The sequence below is a fragment of the Botrytis porri genome (assembly GCF_014898465.1).
Source record: "Botrytis porri strain MUCL 3234 chromosome Unknown BPOR_005, whole genome shotgun sequence".
In the NCBI taxonomy this organism is placed as follows: Eukaryota; Fungi; Ascomycota; class Leotiomycetes; order Helotiales; family Sclerotiniaceae; genus Botrytis; species Botrytis porri.
Genome location: NW_024066079.1, coordinates 1,354,148 through 1,376,413, shown reverse-complemented (window position 1 = coordinate 1,376,413; position 22,266 = coordinate 1,354,148). Strand labels below are relative to the sequence as shown.

The following is a 22,266-nucleotide window of genomic DNA, read 5'->3' as shown; positions in this document are numbered from 1 at the left end:
CATTCTGGATTTTGGATTTGCGTTTGCGTTTGCGTTCGGATTTGGAGATGGAGATGAATGGAAATGAATTCAAATACCCACCTACCTACTTGATACATACATAGGACGAGGATGAGATGTGCTAGAATATGAATATGATTTGATATGAATATGATTTGATATGAATATGATTTGATATGAATATGATTTGATATGAATATGATTTGATATGAATATGACTATGAATGATACGTTATGAATGACGTGGAATCTTGGTGGTATTTCTGGGTTAAGGTTATGTTTGAATTGTTGAATGATGCGTGCCTGATTATATGTTTGCTCCCTTACTTGCTTGATCGTGTGATGTATATAATATTCTTGGATGTATGTATGTATGTATGTATGTATTATTTTGCTTTGTGTAATGTCATTTGTATTGGATGGGAATAGAGGAAAGAATGAAGAGGGGCAAGGAGATGGAGATGTTGGTGCTGCTAGTATACTTCGAGATTAAAAATTAGAAATTAGAAGCTGGAAGTTGGGAATTGGAGTCGATTCGTCCAAGACTTATGGTTATTTGGTCGATACTGTACGGGGTAAGATAGGGAAGACCAGAAGATTGAGAGCAGAAAGGGAAGAGAAAGAAGATTATCTCGAGGGGGGTATCTTTCACATACTACGTATGTGTGTAAACATTGAAAATATGTGTACGTGTGTGTGAATGCTCTTTTGCTTTTCTCACCCTTCGTTTGGCCTTTAAAAACTGGGTATCATCGCTTTAAAATGCTAATATAATGACTGTTTTTCTAGATGGATTAAACCATTTGCCGGCTGTGAAGAAAGGGATTAGTGGGTGAACTCGCTCATGCTGCAGGCTAGCTAGGAATTTTCACATACCGGAATAAACTGCCTCAATTTGATTCCCGCCTGACCAAATACTGCTGCCGTTTCCGCATCCATGCTGTATCCTTGACTGTAAACTACTTCTGAAATTCCGACTTGTACAATCTTGATACTGCATGTGAGACAGGGACAGGTATCGCAATATAAAATGGCGTTTTCGCGGACTCTTTCTCGACCAGCTTCGAGAAGTGCGTTTTCTTCTGCGTGGAGACAGAGACATGTGCCGAGTCCTACTCCAGAGCCTTGTCCTTCGTTACAGCGAGAACAGCCTCCTTCTCCGCAGTTAAGAAGACCTCTGGGTGTGCCGTTGTAACCGGTTGAGATGACTCGTTTTTCGCGGACTAGAACGCAACCGACGCGGCGCTTCATACAGTTACTGCGCTGGGCGGCGAGGGAAGCCAGTTGCATAAAGTATTGATCCCAGCTTGGTCGGAGACGGTCTTCGTTTGTTAAATCGAGTTTGCCGAGTGTAGCGTACAGGTGGGCGAGATCGGAGGAGGTATTGAGGAGACGAATGGTAGCGCGGGATATGAGGGATTGTAGACCGTGTTCGGGATCGTATAGATGCTGATCGGAACGGAAGAGGAAATCTTCGAGAGTGATTGGTGTGGAGGGTGTATTGGGACGTGCTTGGAAGCGTTTCCAGCGGATGGAGACGGGGGCGTCGACGCTGACGAGAATAAAGAAGGGGCGTCGGAGAAGGGCGTCAAGGATAGACTCGGTGTAGATATTGGTTGTTACCCATCGTTCGCGCCAGCGCTTGGTTACGAAGTCGAGGAGGTCTGTGGTGCTTGTGAAAGTATATTGTGATTGCGATTGCGATTGAGGTTTTGATCTCTGTCTTAGAGTTATGCCATTCTCTTCAACATTCTCTGCTTCTCCAGCTGTGACGCCATTGATGATTCGAGGAGAGTTCTTGTTGCCTTGCTCTGGTCGCAGGTAAAGGTGAGTAAAGCCATGATGTTCTACAAGATATTGTGCGATTGTACTCTTGCCCGCACAAATTCCTATTGTCAAAAGTCAACTTGATATTATTGTATATAAGCCTAGGAAATTCACTTACCTCCACACAGACCAATAAACATGACTTTTAAACCCTTTTTTCGTCTCAAAGTTTCCTAAACCCTTTGTCCCAATTTTTGCTTTCTCAAATTGTGTGAAGATGTGTGGTGGGAGGTTCTGTAAATTCCTATGGAAGCGTGAAATAGCAAAGACAGCTTGGAGGGAAACAATCATGAATATGCCGGAGTATCACCGATTGGCTGCTTACATAAACTCGGACCATGTGAGTTGAATCCTTGTCTTACTGAATCAACTCAACGTTCTGTATCCCACTAACCTAATTGACCTTCCTTCCATCTATCCCATGATTTGAACCTAAGACTCTGGTATCACACTACACTTCCTACAACTTGACTTCATTCACAAGATATCTTACTCTTCCACGATTTCAACATATCACATCATCTCTTCCAAAACATTAACAAAGCTAACCAAACCCCTTTGATCTTCAGAGTCAAGACTGTACCCAAGATACCGACGTAGCCTTTATTGAAGAAGGCCCTTGGGACGGAGAGGAAGAAGAACTAATAACCTCATTTTCTACTATTGAAGATTTGTACACAGCTATTTGCGTGAGAAAGGATAACAACCGACTCGACATGGCTTTAAAGTTCGCCCCATTTGCTTCTGAAATAGAGCTACCTTTTTACACAGCTCTTTCCCAACTAAAGATCGATCATGATAAACTGGACGATTCTGCAAGACCTGTTCTTGGGTTATATGAACCAAGAGCTACACAGAGTCCGGATCAAAGTTCTCGTATGAGAGTTCTTGGTAATGCTTTGAGTAGCAACGAGTATGGATTCACCTTCGTGTTTCGAACATGGACACTGATTCATTCATAGTGTTCCATCTGGTCACATTCGAGCTGAGGGCAAAATCAAGAATGTGAATACCATCGAAGATTTCAAAAATACGGACAAACAAGCAATGTTACAAACTTCTGCTAAACAAGTAAGTCCCGTGATAATCTGATCGACTCGCTTCGATGCCGTTCTGACAGGGGCAGATTTGGGATGCTATCAATGATGGCACCATTTATTCCATCCCTTCATTACTTTCTTCATTCACTATTTTGTCATTTGCAAATTTGAAGAAATACACTTTTACCTACTGGTTTGCTTTTCCTGCTCTTCATTCGGAGCCGGCATGGCGGAAAGTTGAGCAGCCGCCTAAATTTAGCGCAGAAGAAACCACGGCACTTACGGAAGAACTTGGTACGTGGCGTTACAGCCACGATAATAGAGAGCATGGATTCTTTCTTGCCAAGCGAGTATATGCTTCTTCGGAGCAGCCGCATGATCCGGAGAACGAATCGACCTCCGACTTGCCCTTCAGGTGGGTTATTGGATCCTTGAGAGAATTTGAAAATGGGTTCTTCAATGGTGTAGATGCAAAGGATCAATATGTATCTTTTGTAGACCCGTCTACTTATCATGAGAATCCAGGGTGGATGCTACGTAACCTGTTAGTTCTAGTTAGACGGAGATACAAGTTCGACAAAGTCCAAATCCTTTGCTACAGAGATAATCATGCAAAACGCCATGTGCCTCAGAGTTTAATCTTGATTTTAGAGAGCATCTACGACCCAGAATATCAGTTCACTGCCCCAGATCAGATACCTAAAGTAACAGGCTGGGAGCGTAATAGTCTTGGAAAGCTTACTGCGAAAGTCACCAACTTGGCTCAATACATGGATCCCGCTCAATTAGCCGACCAAGCGGTAGATCTAAATCTTAAATTGATGAAGTGGCGCATCGCACCTGAATTGAATTTGGATGCTATCAAGAACACAAAATGCTTGTTACTTGGAGCTGGAACCCTCGGGACATACGTTTCGAGACTTCTGATGGGTTGGGGAGTACGCAAAATCACCTTCATTGACAATGCCTCCGTATCTTTTTCAAATCCTGTTCGCCAGCCATTGTTTGACTTCAAAGATTGTATTGATGGTGGTGCCAAGAAAGCATATAGAGCGTCTGAAGCTCTTCAGGAAATATATCCAGGAGTCGATAGCACGGGACATGTAATGTCAGTACCAATGCTTGGGCATCCAATCACAGATGAAGCTGCTACAAAGGCGAATTTCGAACTTTTACAAAAGCTCATTGAGGATCACGATGCAATCTTTTTATTAATGGATACCCGTGAGAGCAGATGGCTCCCAACTGTTATGGGAAAAGCGGCCGGTAAGATCGTAATGAATGCAGCTTTGGGATTTGACACGTATGTTGTGATGAGACATGGGGTTACTCCTGAAGATGGAGGTCCTGCCGCTCTAGGCTGTTACTTCTGTAATGACGTTGTAGCACCATCTGACGTAAGTTCTCTTTATTTCTTACCATTCATACATAGCTTGCTAACATAGCTCTTATAGTCCGTGAAAGATCAAACTCTTGATCAACAATGCACAGTCACTCGACCAGGTGTGGCACCCGAGGCATCTTCTAAGCTTGTAGAACTGCTTGCTTCTGTTCTTCAACATCCATTGAAAGGTGCTGCTCCAGCTCCAAAGCTCTCTTCGAATCAACAATCCGGTCAATTGGAGTTCGATCGGGACCCACCAAATCATCCTCTAGGTCTCGTACCTCATCAGATTCGAGGTTTCTTGGCCGCTTACAAAACCATGCTAATCAGCGGACCTTCCTACGATTGCTGTTCAGCCTGCTCACCCAAGATTGTGAATGCATACAAAGAAGACGGATGGGAATTTATCAAGCGCGCATTAACTGAAAAGGACTACATCACCGAATTGAGTGGCCTAGCAGAGGTTCAACGCAAAGCCGAAGCAGCTGCAAACGATGTAGAATGGGATAGTGATGAAGATGGTATGGAAGATGAAGAGCCTGAATTACTATGATTTTGAGCTTTATATGTGTTTCTGGACATGGAGATGGCGTTAAGCTATATATGGTATGGGCATTGATGGTATGATTGATGATTCTATTGGCGTTTTGCAGATGGTGGTGGAGGATTTTAGATTGGTTGGCGGGTTTTGGGGGGATAATTCATCGATGATGAGCTTTCTCGCGGTAGTAGTCCATTAGACATTTTAGATTGGTGGTTCTGATGGTTTTGGCAGGTTTATTCTCACGCAATCGAGATAATTGAAACGATCTTTAAGGGCAACTAATTATGTCTCTGTATAAGCTCGAGGTGACTATTCTGTATGTGTGATGGGTAGTTTTGATCTTGACAAAACCTTATTCTTCTGCTTTAGTCTCTAAAATGGTTCATTGCTATCTTAATTCAATTAGTGACCCAGTCCAGTCGAGTTACGTTGTTTCAAATAGGGATTAGTGAGGGGTAGCTTCTCAACATCAATGATTGGCTGAATCTTAGTGCGGATCTAAACGGGAGTTGCCGTACATTTTCCAAGCTTCGAAGGCCAATGGCAAAAAAGTTAATGAACACCTTGAGGCTTGTTAGTAGGTCAATTATAATTCTTTCTATTATACCGTGAGTCAAACAACTTTACTGCTTCTTCTATTTTCATCTAATCCTTTGGTTTTGTAGATTCTGTACATAGCATTACCATTTCTCAACCATGCGCTCCCAATTGACCCGCAGAGTCTTCCGTGGACTCTTGTCAAACGAAGGCCTCATATTACCATGCCAAAACCGGGCACCATCGTCATTAATACTTCGACGTCGCCGGAATGCACTCCCTACGGTGTCCTACGGATCGCGCCGTTCTCTTTTTGGATTTTCTCGAAAACCTCCACGACAGCCAAAAGCGCCGGACTTAGAACCCGGAATGAAAAAGATGGCAGAATTTAGCTTGATGACGAAGATTCACGCACGAACTGCGAATAAGGATGATATGCTCAAAGCTTTCAATGAATTCTTCAAACATAAGGTCGATACGGAACGAGCAGTTAATAATATCGAGGCAGGGCATGCGTTGAGGACACTGAAGTACCTAGTTAGTTGTGGGGTGGAAGATGGGCAGCTCAAGGATTTTATGACGGCTTTGAAAGCATTGACGATTATTCCTAAAGACGAAACGGGTGACTTTCTTGAATTGGCGAGGCTTCTTTTCCTAGAAATCAAGAAGTTGTCAGGGCTATCTGGATCCAATGAGAATGCGCCAAGTTATGAGCGCTTTATAAAGATACTGAGCGGGGTTGGGAAATCTCTAGAAGCTAGAGAGCTTTGCGAAGAGGAGGCTCGAAATTTTCTAGAAGATGAGAAAACTCTCTCAGGCTCTTCAATCAAAGAGTACAGTGCTACGCAGCGGAAAATCATAAAACGGAACTGGTTTACCGTTTTATCTGGATTTGCGCGCGAAGGAAACGAGGTGGAACTATTGAAAACATACGAGAGATTGGAAGAACTACGCGTAGGACGTAATAATACTAGCAAGGAAATCGTCGTCAAGTTCTATACGTCTAGGGACCGTGTTGTGGAAGCGCAAGCATGGTTTGAAAAAGTATTCTATGATCCGTTGGAACTCACCCCTAGTATACTGCAGGATATACTCAAATTCTCTCTTCGTCATGGGGAACTGCTGGATTGGTGTAAGGGTATCTTTCGCAAGGTTCTGGAATCAGAAAAATTGCAAAAAGAAAAGTGGGATGTCGTGTTTCAATGGGCTGCGAGTGCTATGGACAAAGGCGTTGAAGATGTGGAACGTATGATGCGTGTCATGGAAAAGCGTTATCCTGACGATTATTCTATGAGACCTGATATTGACACTATCAATGGTTTGGTCGAATATGCAATATCGAAAAATGATCCATATCTTGCAGAGCGTTACATCGCGCTGGGACAAAAGTTCAATATTCGTCCGAATGCAAGGACTTTCATCCTGCAGATGGACTATCGAGTCGGTGCTGGAGATCTTTCGGGTTCCCATGCATCCTATAATCTGCTCCAAGGTGAGGAGATTTACAAGGACGAGGATTTGCCTGTGATTAATAGATTCGTCCGAGCACTGTGTGCTTCGGAGAATCTGCCTTACAACGAAATCTCATCAATCGTTTCTGACCTTGACGAGCGTAATGCAAGGTTAGAAGCAGATACAGTTTCGTCACTTTCTACTATGTACATTGCCCGCAATGAACTCCATGATGTAGTAGATTTGCTACAGGCCAATACATACCACTATACCCTTTTAGAGCGAGCTCAAATACGGGACGCGATACTTGCTTTCTGTTTTGACAGAAACAATCATGAGGACCGTATATGGGATGCTTATCGTGTCGTCACCCACATTTTCGACGAGACTGATGTTCCTACACGTACGCGCATTATGAATGAATTCTTTGATCGCAAAAGATCGGATATGGCTTGTCATGTCTTTGGTCACATGCGTCAGCACATCAGCCCAAACAGACGTCCCGTGCTTGATACTTATATTGATTGTTTTGTTGGTATAGCATCATGTGCAGATGCCGAATCTCTCGATATGGTTCACAATATGTTGAAGATGGACAGTACCATAGAACCCAATACCCGTTTATATAACTCTTTAATGCTGGCTTACACGGCTTGCGAAGATGCTAGTCGATCTCTACATTTCTGGGATGACATCACAAATTCTCGCGAAGGACCTAGTTACAAGAGTCTGGAAATAGTGTTTCAAGCATGTCAGAGAAAACCTTTTGGGGATAAACCGGCAAGGGAGATATGGGATAAGATGAAGAGGATGGAGATTGAGATCACGAGGGAAGTTCATGCTGCTTTTGCTGGCGCATTGGCTGGACAGGGAAAATTGGATGAGGTCAAGGTGTTGGTAGAGGCTATGGAGAAAGATGTTGGATTTGGTCCGGATATATTGACGTAAGATGCACTTTTACTCTGTTGCTCTCAAGACTTTTCTAACATATAGCAGCATTGGAACGATTTATAATGCAATTCAAGGCTCAAATAGGAAAGATTTGGTGGCGGAATGGGCAAAGGAATTATATCCAGAAGTATGGAAGGAGGCAGAGAAATTGGGATTTACAGAACATGAGGAGGGTCATATGGTATTGAACATGCCAAAGAGGAAACTTAGAGCTTGAGTGAAGTTTGTGTGTTAGATACATATTTGTTATTTAAATCTCATGACGGGTTGAAACTTTCTAGCTGGTGATTGACCGGTAATCAAAGTTTACTACAGACAATACTGAAGTTGCTTTTGCTTGTATGGCGATATATACTATCTTGTGCCCTGATGTCTCTCGTTCCGTTGACTTCTAGCTTTTGTGAGTAGATCGGTTAGGACAAGAGAGATCTAGATTTTGTAGTGGTTGCGTTGAAGAGTGAAACTTAGAATGGCTTGATAGGATCGCTGTTGATATGCTTTCCGCATTTCTCCAGAGAAGAAAATTAGGTTCTCGTCTCTGATGAGCAGAATGTGTCGTAAGAATAAAGGGGCATGAGAGTCATTTGCCGTAGTTATCTTAGCATGAGGGGACGAAGGATTCAGTCCGAATGAGAGTAGTTTTGATGCTAATCACTTCATTATAATTTATATCGCTTTTGAAAAATATGAGGCTGTTGTCTGATATCTCTTTTTTGACTCCATCTCACAAGATTCATCGCTTAAAATTTTAGATATTACCTAGCTCGCCTTCAAAGTTGAAAACTCTTAGATGCTGTACTTCTTGTATTGTCTGGTCAAAACGGTGTGTAGCGATTGTCTCTCCGTCACTAAAGAACGCAAAGGCGCCAACTTTTGTCGCCGTAGTGTTTCAGAAATCTTGTATTACGGTGAGTTGAATATTCTAGTGGTATTTTGCTATTAACTAACGACCGTACCTCCGTATATTCTGTATACTCAGTCCGTACCAGCTTTGTGTGTGAATGATATCGAGGGTGATACGGTCAGAACATATGATATTTATGGTGTATCAAGTGCTCTCTAGTGGCAACCTGTTATCAACATTATCTCTGTATGGCACAGTAGACCCAGTTCATAACAGCTTTGTATGTGAGTGACATTGAGGATGATACGGTCAGGCCGTACTATGTTTACAGCGTGTCGAAAGATTGTTAAGAGGAAAGCATATACACTTGCACCGTATTAATCCCTTCGGCTAGGAATCTCCTCCTACCTATATATGTTTCATTTACGTCTGCTCCAACACAATTATCTATTCTCGATTTCCAGACGCAAAGTCACAACACTCCATAAACACTTGATAAACACTTTATCCAAACCGCAAGCATCACCGCTAGTTGTTCCTCTTCAAGATTATCAAAGTCACACCAAGACCATCAGAATCGAATCAAAAAAACTTCTTCAAATCTCATCAACTCGCCTTCTTCAAGTCACAAAAATCCTCAAAATGAGTAACACCCCAAATTCGATCTTCTCAGGACGCTGCCAGATTGGCATTTTCCAATACAGATGTCTTCACAACGGGCAGGAAAACAGCGCAAGATGCAGAAATCATTTTGACAATCAGCCTTGTATCCCTGAGGTGGTGTACACGGATGAAGTAAAGGATAGAGATTGCGCAGAATGCGTTATGAGGTTAGTACGTCTTTTCCCGCTACGATTTGAAAAATCGAGATTCAAGATTTGGAGATGTGAGATCCGTAGCTAACTGCGTATTCTTGGTAGAAGTTCCGGGTATGCTTCCGATGAAATCTATATGAATACTCCCACGAACTCTGCCACTGGCACCCCTTCATCAGGAAGCGATGATAAGAGAATATTCAAGCGACACAGCTTGTTCGATAAAAGCCGCAGTGGTATTAAGCGAAGATCCACACCAAGTGGAACGGGAGGAGATAAGTTGGCAAGAAGCAAAGACGTCAAGTTTCAACAGGCTAGAAATGATGAAATGAGATACAGAAGAGCTATTTCTAAGTCCCGCAGTGAAGGCGGCTCTAGAGCACCAGCAAACACTCCCACAAATCCATCGATGAAGAATTCCTCGAGGATCGCCAAGAAGATTCCCAAGAAGTCGAGGATGAGTGCAAAGGCACATTTGCAGTCGAAGATGGAGGCTGAAATCATAGATGATGAGATGGATGTGGATATGGAGATGGAGGGGTATGGGGATAAGAATGATGTAGCTGATCTATCTCACAAGTTGAGATCTCTTTCTTGCGATTAGGTGGGGTAGCTACTAGCTAGTCACTTCTGGATTGCACTTAGCTGAGTTTGAAAATTGAGGAAGAGCAGTATTTGTTAGTTGGGCGTTGATGTAGAGCGGGAATTGTATTTACTTTGATCAGTATCTAATTGGAATGTATTAAACTGTATCGCTCAATAATTGGGGAGATTAAATTTTATTTGTTTAGCATTTGAATTTGGTCTGCTATTTAAATACGAGACTTAGCATAGATTCTACAAACTCTTATTCATTTGGTCGTTTGAGTCTTCGGCTATTTTGCGAGCCCCCTTCATGTGACGTGAATAAAGTCTAAGTGAAATATATCGTCGATGGTTCAAGCAATGCGGTACGTTTCTTGATAGCTTTTTATCTTACAACTTGTAGGTAGAAAATTCTTACTGCAAAAATACTCAGGAAAGCACTTCTTTCATAAATGTTTATCACCAGAATGATACTTCGGTTTCAGCTCTCTTTTGCTTACTCAAGATAGTTTATGTGAGCATTTCCGTTAGTGCAGTCGTGAAAGAACTTTTGGACAGCTCCTAGTTAGACACTCGATCAATCATATTTCGAATAACTTGCGTGACTTGGGATTACGGTATTTGTGAGAGTCACATAGCCGTCTATCATCGAAGCTCATTCAAATTTCCAAACGCCATTATTTGACAAAATGATCAATACTCAACGATTCAGATTAGACATAGTTACAGAACAAAATACTACCTAATTTATGCTGTCTGCTACGGAACTCCCGTCGCCGTCATGAATATCTTCTATTCTCGAACCTCAACCTCGATCTCATGTTCGTCATCTTTTCTTTGAGTCCCAATATTACTTTCGGTGTTGCCCTACTTGACAGTGGTACTCCTAGTTCTCAGATCATTACTGTACCTATTCGACTTACTTCTCCTATCAGGGCGTCTCGGGCCCTTTCTGTCATTATTTCTATATTTGGATATTCTAAGGGGAAAACAACTCTGTTAGTCATAACTTTCAGATCTAGCCATAAGAATTATTAAATCCTCTTACCTATTTTGGCAATCAGGACAATCGTAATTTTTGATCTCTCCGGTCTCAACGCGCCTGATGGGATGACAGGTCCAAGGAGGTAAGGCGTGTATGGCACATCTGTGGAGGTTTGTACACTTACCCGGATGTCCGCATCTGTACTTAGACCAATATGCAGTACATTGTTGAGGCTGAGGAGGTAGATTCTGTAGATTTTGGAATGGGAAGTTGGCACTCATGCTGGATATGATTTGTAGGAGTAGCCATTGCTAAAACTCTCAGGTTTTGCAGAGTATATACGATCATTTTCAAATGGTATATCAAAACAAAGGAGCATATCCCATATGAACGATTATGTCTTTTTGACTGAAGTATTACTCTATATTTTGAAGATATCTGTAAAACCTATCTTACGAGATGCTTCGAGTTTAATCCATGTTGAATCTCATCGATCCAAAGGAAAAGAAATGGAGGACGACTAATGCTACAGATATGCATAACATGCTTCTTTGTATGCTGGTCACAACAATAGTTGGACGGCTCGAAACTTCAATCTATGGTATGATGACAGTCCGAAAGAATAAGTGTTTGCATAGTAAGGGATCGAAACTTCAGGTGAGATCTTCTAGGAGTTATGTCGGTGGAAAGCTCAAGATGAGCAGAGCCTTCCACCTAAAGAGAGCCTTGAATCAGAACCAGTATCAACGTTCCCAATTAGATTATATAATGACGAGGGTCACTGTCCGCTGCACGTTCGAGAATCTTTTGTTTCAATGTCCAGAATTCCATGGATCCTTGGAAAAGGACAAGACCTTCATTGATTCACAAACTAGATACTCAAGCAAGTTGCCGGCACACTTACATTACAAAGAGCCAATGCTGCGCGATTTGAAGCTTCTAGATTAAGAATCTCCTCGCAGTATTGATGCAATTTATCTTAGGCATGATGAATGGGTATAACTGTTTTTGCCATGCACTTCCATGAGATACATCAAGGAACGGAAGAAATTACTGGTATATGCCTGATGGCTGTCACTGAACCTCAGAGATCTTTACACTTCTCATAATCTTCATGGTCATATTGGCATCGATCTAAGGGGTTTATGGAAAAAAGGGTGAGTTTTCGATAATCTACCAAGTTGATTGACTGGTTTAAAGAGTTGAGAGCAGTACATTCAAAGGGAGAATGAAGGAGTATGGTTCAAGGAGGTAAGATTGAAGATGTTTTTTATTTCTTATATTCTAAGTCAACTATTACTTGAATCTTCATTTTGCAAGGGTTATACTTTGATTCATTAGTCGGGTATATCATACAGATTATATAACGTGGTTTATCATCGAGTGGCCCATATCATCAAGTGGCCTATTTTCACCTCAATTTACACTTTCAAACCCATATTATTCAATAATAATTGAATCAATTAATTGAAATTATTAAGAATCTAATAATCTAGGATCTATTACATTATTTTGATAGGTTCTTGTATTATATCCTATCTTTCCGCATTTACTATAATATCGATTAGAAAATACTTCTCCATTAGAATTCCCCCCTTTTTGATACTTATCATATTGAATCTGAATATCAACCTCTTATTAAAATAATATATTAAGAGCCTTTTATCTAATAAGCACTTCTCCTTAATATAATTAAGTTTTTTTTATACATCAACATTTGCTTAATACCTTATTTACTATCCGAAATGTACAATTCTCTATATTTAAAAGTATATTCTTATAAGCTAATCTCTCTATGCCCTTAACTAAAACTAGTATAATTTCGAATATAGATATAAAAGAGCTTAATTAATAATAAGTTATTCAAGATTTAACTAATATTGATTAAAAAAGAGCTTCTATTGGATTATGAGGGATTTGAGAAATTCATTAATCTAGATTGAAAGAGGGAAGAATAGGTATATGAATTTGAATATCTAATTTCGAGAGTATAGCTTCAGGATTAAATAGGATTAAACCTATTTCTCGAAATCCTGATTTTATATTCTGAGAGGTGATTGATTCCTTATATATAGTTTTAAAAGTTATAAAGAATTCAATCTTTGAAATATAATTAATATATACCTTGATAAATCCATCAATTTAATTATCATATAAATATTTTAGATTGCTAAAACAGCCAATATCAAATGATTGAGTTAAATGACTTGAATACAATAATAAACATAAACATATAATATTGTTCTCTTTATAATATATTTGAAAAGCTATTAATTCATAACTTTTATAACGTGATTCATCACCGAGTGAATCACTTTCATCTCAATTGACACATTCAAATTCATATTATTCAATAACTATTGATTCAATTGATTAAAGCTATTAAGAATCTAATAATCTAGGATCTATTATATCAATTTAATAAGTTCTTATATTATAACCTGTCTTTCCATAATTACTATAACATCGATTAGAAGATACTTCCTTATTAGAATTCCCCCTATTTTAATGCTTGTTATATCGAATCTGAATATCAACTTCTTATTAAAATAATATATCCATAGCCTCCTGTTTAGTAAGTACTCTTCCTTGATATATTTGTGTCTTTTTTGTACGTCAATGTCGGCTTAATGCTTTATTAGCTTTTCGAAGTATACAGTTTTCTACACTTAAAAGTGTATTCTTATATATTAGTCTCTTTATACCCTTAGCTAAAGCTAATACAATCTTAAATAAAAATGTAGAAGAGCTTGATTGATGACAAGTTATTCAAGATTTAACTAGTGTTGATTGAGAAAGAGCTTCTATAGGATTATAAGGAGTTTGAGAGATCTAGAGATCTAAATTGAAAGGGGGGGGAGTAGGCGTATGGATTCGAATATCTAATTTGGAAAGCACTGCTTCAGGATCAAATGGAACTAATCCTGCTCCTCGAAACCCAGCTTTCATATTCTGATTTGTGATTGACCATTGATATACAGCTTTGAAAACTATAAAGAATTCAACCTGTGAGATATAATTAATATGTGCTCTTATAAACCCTTCAATTTGAATACTATATTCTCGTTTTAAAGTACTAAAACATTCAATATCAAGAGGCTGAATTAAATGATTTGAATGCAATAGTAAACATATATATTTAATATTATTCTCTTTGTAATAATTCTGAAATAATATTGATTCGTAGTTTTCATACCCATCCAATACTAGTATTCTATATTTGCCCTTAGTTCGATTTCTTATATATTTATCGAAGTATTTCAATCATTCTAATCCTATTTCATTATTCGTCCATCCATTAGAAGTAGATTTAATAGCTCAATCTACAGGAAGATTGGTTTCCGTATACTAATTGGAAAAATACATCTATCCTTGAACTATCAGAAATGGAGGTATAATATCCCCCTCACTATTATCACATATAATTGCTGTCACCTATTCTCGATTGCCTGGCTATAAGTCAACTACCCCACTTTCCGACCACCCCCTGTTTCCGACCACCTAAAAAATTCATATTATCTACACTTAAAACTTTAATAACTCAATAACTATTGAACTTCAATGAAATCGCCTGTAGAATCACTTTCTATAGCACTAGAGCTATCATCTACCTCATCTTCACGATCTCCAGCTTCAATTTGTGTACGCCTTATAGCTCTAATCCCTGCGAACTTCGAATTTGGAGATACCACAACCTTTCGCCTTTTTCTAGGTAATGCTTCATCTAATTGATATTCTAGCTTTCTAATCTTATTCTCTGCCTCTAAGAGTTCATAATCCTTAGCATCGAATCCTTTTATAATCTTGCGAAATAGTAATCTTCGTGTTGGCAAATCGATCTCCTTCTCTTGAATCATTATATCTCTATATTTTCTGATATCGGCTCCTTTTTGAGGGGTTTTCCATTGAATAAACGATGAATATATATTCCATTGAAGAATAGGATCATCATCAGATTCAGGATTAAGTGATAAAACCTCTCTATTGCTATTTTCAAGCAAAAGTCGACTCATAAGAGGTTTAGCCATATTTTTGGGCCAAAGACCACTAGCTTGCCACCCAGACTTGATATTTTGAATAGTTAAACCTTCTATTCTAGCCTTCTGATAGCAAGAAAGGAAATTGCGCTTTCCAATTGGTGAGGAATCGGATAATAGACTTAATTTATTAAGTTCGATTCGATATGCACTTTTTAGGGGTGAGAACACAGATAAATCGAGTGGTTGTAGTACGTGTGACGTATGTGGTGGGAGAAATAAGAGATATATGTTGTTATTAAAGCATTCTAACATAAATGCTGTAGTTTCATGGCTTCCGTGTCCGTCCAAAATGAGGAGTCTTGAATTTTCCGGCTGAATAGGGGTAGTTTGAGGGATATAGATCTTTTTCAGCCATTCTAAAGCTGTAGCATCTGTAGTCCATCCATTTTCTGTAGCGGTAAAGTTCCAACCCTTGAATAGAGTCAAATCTGTTGGAAACCATTGTTGTTGAACTGATTTTCCCTTATATATTACAAGGGGAGTAATGCTTTTTCCATTGGCTGAAATGCATTCTATAAAAGAGGTCCAAATTCGAGATCCAGGTTGCTTTTTTTGAATAAATCTTCGATCAGTGCTTCCTACTACTAGTCCATTAAGACCCTGACCCTCCATTATACCTGCTTCATCCATATTCCATCTGTTGGCCGGCTTAATAGCCTTGATTTCAGGGATTGCGAGGTTCCGGAACCACTTCTTAATAATATCAGATGTAGCACCTGAAACTCGTGCAGAATCGATTTGATGTTGCTTCTTAGTTCCAATATTAGGATGCCTTCGAAAAAAGCTATGTATCCATTTCTTTCCAAGTGAGGGATCCTCCCCTCGTACAATAAGGAGGTGCTCTGCCATCTCTCTGATTTGACGATGTGTAGGGCTAGTACCAAGAGCTTCCTGTACTAATATCCATTCTGCTAGTCGATTCTCCTGAATTGGAGATAACTTTTGAAGTATTTGGGCGCCTTTTTGATGCGAAACTCCACCATATATTCGATCGTGAAGTGTGGTACGTGGAACACCATAATCCAAGCTAGCTCTTCGTATGCTTGCTCCATTTGTAATCGCTCTAAGAGCCTCTGCGATATCTTCTTCGGTATATCTATTCTTCATATCACAATTATAATAATATCAAAATTTCAAATTAATTGATTAAAGCATTGTTGAGTTATTCAAAGTATAAATTTTATAATTACTCAAAGCGGTGTGGTTTTTGAGGTGGTCGAAAAGAGGGGGTGGTCGGAAAGTGGGGTAGTTGACTTATAGCTTTATTCCTACCAAATCTTTCAGAGCTAATAACAACCATACCAGCATTTATAATTCCCATCATAAAGCCTGTTTCATCAAAATTCCATAAATCACAATCGAGAATACCAAATTTGTCTCATATATTTGATATACATCGGAACCAATCTCCAATAAGCTTAGAATCTTTATAAAGAGCTCTTTGAAAATCATAAATACAAGTAAAACACATCCTTAACTCTTTATTGTGTTTTACAAATCGATACGTCTATTGCTTTTCAACTCTTTTTACTCCTTTTAATTCAAGAATATAATTCACTATATCTTCTATCCCCTTATATTTAAGTGCAAAACCTTTCATATCTATATCAATTATATATTGAATAATGATCTCCTTTTCTAATTTCAAAAGGTTACTACTATTTCATAAAGATTCGATACGAAAAGTAAAACCATTCATTCTATAGTGTAGTATTGTATATAGTATATTATATAGCTTAACAGATTATTGAATGCTGAGTTTTTTGTCTTTTCAAATAGCCTCAATAAGTAAGAATATTCGAGCTTCATTATTATTCGATTACATAATAATTGATTAATAAAACGCGTATTGAATTGAAACATGAATATTTGAGGTGAAAGTGATCCACTCGGTGATATGATCCACTCGGTGATGAATCACGTTACTTATTTAGTACCAATATTCAATATTTACCCTTTCTTCAATTCTTAATATATTTATCAAAGTATTTCAATTATTTTAAATCTATCTTATTATTTATCCATCTATTAGATATAGATTTAATAGCTTATTTCGTAGGAAAATTCGTTTCGATATATTAATTAAAAAGATAAACTTATCCTTAAATTATTAAAAATGAGGGAATAGTGTTACGGGAGCTGCCTCTAGGGTCACGTGGAAGTGTCTAGAGATCTCTCGAGGTGGTTTAGACTAGACTTCAAGTAGGAATTCAATAAGGTTGTAACTGGTTGCAATTCTCGTAACTATAGTAATGAAACTAATGATTGTTCTTGAGCACGAAGCTCTACATTGTAATGAAACCCATTCCCTTATATAGACCTTCGTTCCTTGTTGTCCCATTGATCCCATCGTGTCCCACCAGGTGGGAGCAGTGGGATCCAGTGGGAATCTCTAATCCCGTGACTTTCTGATCAGGTGACTCGGTATGTTAGATGTCGTCGTAACAAATAGTTTCATTCTCTTTATTTCTGTATATTATTACTATAGCTCATTCTCGATTACCTGGTTGTACTATCTTGCTTCTGCCATTTCGTTTAGTATTAATTATTATTATTATTACATATATAATCCCTATTATAAAGTCTATTTCATTAAAATTGTAGAAATCTCTATCTAAAATATTATATTTCGCTCGTATATTTGTAATTAGTTGAAACCATTCTTCAAAAAGCTTAGGATTCTTGTAGAAAGCTCTTTAATAGTTATAAATACAATTAAAATGTGTCTTTAATTTGATTCAATATTTTATAAATTAATATACCCAGAGTTTTTTAATATATTTCATATCCTTTAATTCGAGAATATTATTCGCCATATCTTTCATATTCTTTAATTTAAATAGAAATCCTTTTAAATCCATATCAAGTATATATTAAACAATCACTTTTTCTTTTAATTCTATAATCTTATAACAATTCGCTTAAGTTTCTATATAAAGAAATAAACCTTCCATTCTATATCAAAAAATTGTATAAGGAATATTATAGAGTATAATAGTCTTTCGAATACTTAATTTTTTATCTTTATAAATAGCTTCAATAATAAGGAATATATAAGCTTCTTAATTATTCGAATTTATTATAGATTATTGATAAAACATATATTGAAAAAGATAGATGTAAATTGAAATGAAAATGAGCCACTCAATGATATAGGCTACTCGATGATAAACCACGTTAGTTCAGAATTCATTGTGTTAAATTGATGACAATAGTTATCAAGGAAGTAATTAGATGAATGAATTGAATGTTTGACAGCCATTCCATCATTCCACTCGAACAAATTTACGAGAACTTACTATCGAATAGAAATAGAAGCCCTAAAAGAATGGCAGTGATTACGGTGATTGACATGTTTTGCGGTAGACCCCACCAAATATTTCTTTCCGATGTGATGGCATAATACGTTCGTTCTTCATCAATGGGGTGTAGAGCTTTTTTTTGGTTTGCTATCTTCATTTCTGTTCGTATCATTCACAGTTCTACAGATCAAAGAAACCTTGTATAGTGCAGAAGTGAACTCGACAGAAATCCCGATTAACAAAGGTAGTTGTATGTAACCTGATATTCTGACTTCTCATAGCAGCTTGAAACCCAAATCCTGCGCGAACTTGAGTGGTGTCTCAGCTTCAAATATGCTGCAGACCCCAATTCTTATTGTCTCGATCTCTTTGGTTGTTGTTGTCTCCAAAGATGTGCACATTAGGACATGTAGCCAGGAATTTTTTTGGTTGGTATTTTCATCTGTGTGATATCTTCTTGCAACTACTAAACGGTAGATATCAGTACTGCTCGCAACAGAGAAAATCTCATCAGCTGTCGAGATAATTGGAGACATATCCAAGTTAGCTTCGAATTTTCGATTGTATTCACTCCTGAAGACAAGTCTGGGTCTGACAGAACCACCGGGGTGCTTTCGTTCCTTGTACACGATGGCAGGTATAGCTAAACATTGGATCTGGATATAAGCTTTGCCTTGCATATTATGCCAATCACTGGCCGAATACGACAAATTGGTCCCCAAGTATCTGAAATTTTCGTGGGGTGTGAGCACTTGGCCTGGCTGAAACACAACTGAGGTGGTGAAAGTGCCTACGCCTTGAACCAGAGAGGCCCAGGACCAAGTGGGGGCAAAGGGTTCTTCAAAACGTTTTAGATCCTTTCTTTCTCTCATGTAAGGGCTTCCAGTAATATCCCACAACAAGCCCTTTGCAATATCAGAGCTCCATAGTCCAGCTAGATTTCCACAATTCACTTTTTTCTGGAATTGGGTTGCAATTCCAATAAGCGCAATCAACCGGTCTGATTCCCTCGTGATCAACAATTGCGAATGCTCTCTGACCAATTCATTCCATTCATTGAATGTTTCGTAAGCCTCAGGTCCCAAGCTATCTTGATCCTTCGAATTACTGCCTGAATCTTCGTTCATTCTTTCAAGAACTGTGCATTCATAGCGGAGACCTGATTTGCACTCCATTACGAGTTCGGAAGGATGGAAATGTAAAGTTCGCGGTGCTAATTGTCGTTCTTGAAATACCCAAGCTCGAGACAAAAGAGGGGTATTTATCTTATCCAAAAGGTCTGTTTCAGAACTCACCCGACTATTGTAACGGTGATGGACTGATTCAAATGAAGGGCGGAGTCGAATTCCCCAATCAATATTCCTGCCTTGATCGGTGATGGGGTATGACTTTGTTCCAAATTTAAATAACAGTTGCTTCAAACATCGTATGTTAAGACATCCACCCGTACTATCTCTTGCACCTGTTGCAGCGATATTTAAATAGCTGTGAGAGTAGATGGCAGCCATACATGCTGACTCACGCTTCCAGTCCGCATCGTCGTCTTGAATTATACACAAACTGTCTATCCATACATAGTGAATCCTGAGAGCTTGAAGTACTTTTATCGATTCGCGGAAAGTTTTGGGAAGAATGCTTGGTCGTATTCCATTTTTGTGTTTGTTTAAAGAACTCTTGGTTGTTTTCAGAAGCTGGACTTTTCCCCAACAACGACTGAGTGTCGCATAACGTGTGATGGCTTTTCTTGCCTCCGAGCCGTTGTTTTTATGAACCTCCACAGGAACGATTGCATTATGAGCTTTTTTTCTTATATCAAGTAGTCTTGATGGAAGGACTTGTTCCTCTGGTGCTTTGATAGAACAAGAACCGTGCTCAGTGTAACAATATTTTATTGATGATAGATTTTCAGCTCTTTATCGACAGTTTTGGAGGCACGTCTTCAGTTATGCCAAAGGATTTTATCCAAGGAGTTCGGGTATCGGTTCCTTGACATGTATCTAGTATCGCTGTGAATAGAAGATTGGTATGTGAATGTTGTGTGACCTACCTCTTTTAGAAAAGTACTCGAAGTGTAGCAAGTTTTTCAGTTCCAATATCAGTGGAATCCCTTCACGAAGAATTAAAGTCCCCCCTTCTTTCACATCTATCCGATGATTTCTAGTCGAATACTTCTTTTCAATCAAGCTAATTCCACTTTGGATCATCGAGCAACTCGAACATTGAGTTCCAGCAGAGTTTTTGAGTTGAGCACTTTCAAAAGCCAGACGAAATTCACAGGCACAATCATCTGTAATATGAATCTTCCAGTTGATCAATCCACCTTCGGAGCCAGGATTCAAGTCAAAACATACTTCACAACCAGGCATCTTGATACGGAAGTTATTTGAGTTGATTGATCAAAATCGACGTTTCTCTTGGGGCCTTGAAGAAAAAATGAAACAATTCGGCGACAAGCCTTATGAGCCGCTTCATATATGGTAACATACTCGAAGCACCAATTAGCTGAGAACTACATTAAGAGTTTAATGGATGCACATTGGTAGCGTTTTGCGAATCCTTAATGCTGTGCAAGTGGTCGTCCACGTCATGTGCGTGATACCACATATCATTTCTGAGAGCCTTGCCCGTTTTTATCTTGATCCAGTACGAAAATCCGAGAAACGATACTTGAGAATTTCTCTCAACATCTTTTGTCTGATCTCTGACTAAACATCAAGGTGACCAATGATACATTTTATCATAGAATCAAAGAAACGGCTTCAGCATGACAGACTCCAATAGGCCCTCGTATATTGAAGCATAGATTGAGTGCTCTTGTGAACTTGATTGTGTATTTCCTATCCGGGAATCCATCCTGCAATATTAGCATTGATATCACGCTGCCTCTCGAGAAATACTCTTATCTTAGGATTAGTGTGATTGTATAACAAACTTCGTTGTTATTCTTTATTCGGATGTAACATCTTGGAACTTCGCAAGTTTAGTTAGTGTAACAAGCAACAAACAATTTCTATTTACACTCTGATATTCAATGCTTGACACGAACTGAATACAACGTGATTAGCCACAAATTCCGATTAACCAGATTCCATCAAAAGCTGAATGAATCCATGTCCTCCGTCTCTTCAACGCTGTGTGCACAAAGCTAAAGCCTAAATTGAAACCAACCGATTAATCACGATTTCTTTCTCTTTTCACCCATTTTTTTCGGCCCTTTGTATCTCTACGCTTCTTCTTGTCGCGATTGAAAGGAGCAAGTGCTCTACAATTCTTCTGTTTTCTCCGCTTAGGGTGGTTTTTACGAAATCCAGGAGGATGTTTTAGGGATCTGTGATGTAATCAGTCCGTATAATCTTCGAATCAATTTTTTTTTGGACACCTACTTCCCCCTAATTATGACCAAACAACTATAACACGTTTCTCTCGCCAAGCGTGCAAGATAATAATAAGTGTGACGTTTTCCACAATTATAATTGGTACCTTCATGCACATTACACCAGGAGAAATAACGCACATCGGCTCTCTCGTTACATCCATTGCAGACATAGACTATAGCTCGACAATGTCGGTGCTCTACTTCCACCAGGATGGGAATGGTGATACACGGCCAATTTGTGATATCGGATCGAAGAAAATATTGGGAATTTGAAACCATGTTCAGTTGTATGAACTATGAATGCGCGATGGTTGTGACTACTATGGGATAAATATCTGTTGATGGAATGGCAATGTGTACTGATAACAATTCTGTGGCGTTGAGATAGGCTGACATTTATATATGAATTAGAGGACTTCTAGTATTTTTTCATTTGTCTTTCCCATTAGAGAATGAGCTAAAAGGGTCAGAATGATAAGATGAAAGACCTAACGAAGAAGATATCTCAACCCCTTACTTTGAGGTCTTATGGAAGTGCACAGGAGAACTTTAAAAATCATATGGGAAATGGTGTGATTGTTTGA

General features: G+C 38.8%; 6 protein-coding genes across 6 annotated transcripts; 3 read left to right on the top strand and 3 right to left on the bottom strand.

Annotated features, from left to right (window-relative positions):
* Nucleotides 1–163: 163 nt before the first annotated feature.
* On the bottom strand, nt 164–2,118 carry EAF01_004102 (uncharacterized protein; the record flags this gene model as incomplete). Its single annotated transcript, XM_038912356.1, has 3 exons — nt 164–810; nt 877–1,889; nt 1,971–2,118. The coding sequence occupies 3 exons, from the start codon at nt 2,116–2,118 to the stop codon at nt 766–768; spliced, it is 1,206 nt and encodes a 401-aa protein (XP_038772040.1). The 3' UTR covers nt 164–765.
* On the top strand, nt 2,117–4,804 carry EAF01_004101 (uncharacterized protein; the record flags this gene model as incomplete). The annotated part of the gene is made up of 5 exons (XM_038912355.1): nt 2,117–2,167; nt 2,397–2,740; nt 2,790–2,898; nt 2,954–4,264; nt 4,322–4,804. 5 exons carry the CDS (start codon nt 2,117–2,119, stop codon nt 4,802–4,804), a joined length of 2,298 nt encoding a protein of 765 aa, XP_038772039.1.
* Nucleotides 4,805–5,491: 687 nt separating this feature from the next.
* Nucleotides 5,492–7,952, top strand: EAF01_004100 (uncharacterized protein; the record flags this gene model as incomplete). The annotated part of the gene is made up of 2 exons (XM_038912354.1): nt 5,492–7,728; nt 7,781–7,952. The coding sequence occupies 2 exons, from the start codon at nt 5,492–5,494 to the stop codon at nt 7,950–7,952; spliced, it is 2,409 nt and encodes an 802-aa protein (XP_038772038.1).
* Nucleotides 7,953–9,221: 1,269 nt separating this feature from the next.
* Nucleotides 9,222–9,998, top strand: EAF01_004099 (uncharacterized protein; the record flags this gene model as incomplete). Its single annotated transcript, XM_038912353.1, has 2 exons — nt 9,222–9,409; nt 9,500–9,998. The coding sequence occupies 2 exons, from the start codon at nt 9,222–9,224 to the stop codon at nt 9,996–9,998; spliced, it is 687 nt and encodes a 228-aa protein (XP_038772037.1).
* Nucleotides 9,999–14,512: 4,514 nt separating this feature from the next.
* EAF01_004098 (uncharacterized protein) lies at nt 14,513–16,111 on the bottom strand (the record flags this gene model as incomplete). The annotated part of the gene is made up of 1 exon (XM_038912352.1): nt 14,513–16,111. One exon carries the CDS (start codon nt 16,109–16,111, stop codon nt 14,513–14,515), a length of 1,599 nt encoding a protein of 532 aa, XP_038772036.1.
* Nucleotides 16,112–18,581: 2,470 nt separating this feature from the next.
* On the bottom strand, nt 18,582–20,672 carry EAF01_004097 (uncharacterized protein; the record flags this gene model as incomplete). The annotated part of the gene is made up of 2 exons (XM_038912351.1): nt 18,582–20,155; nt 20,354–20,672. 2 exons carry the CDS (start codon nt 20,670–20,672, stop codon nt 18,582–18,584), a joined length of 1,893 nt encoding a protein of 630 aa, XP_038772035.1.
* Between the last annotated feature and the right edge of the window lie 1,594 nt (nt 20,673–22,266).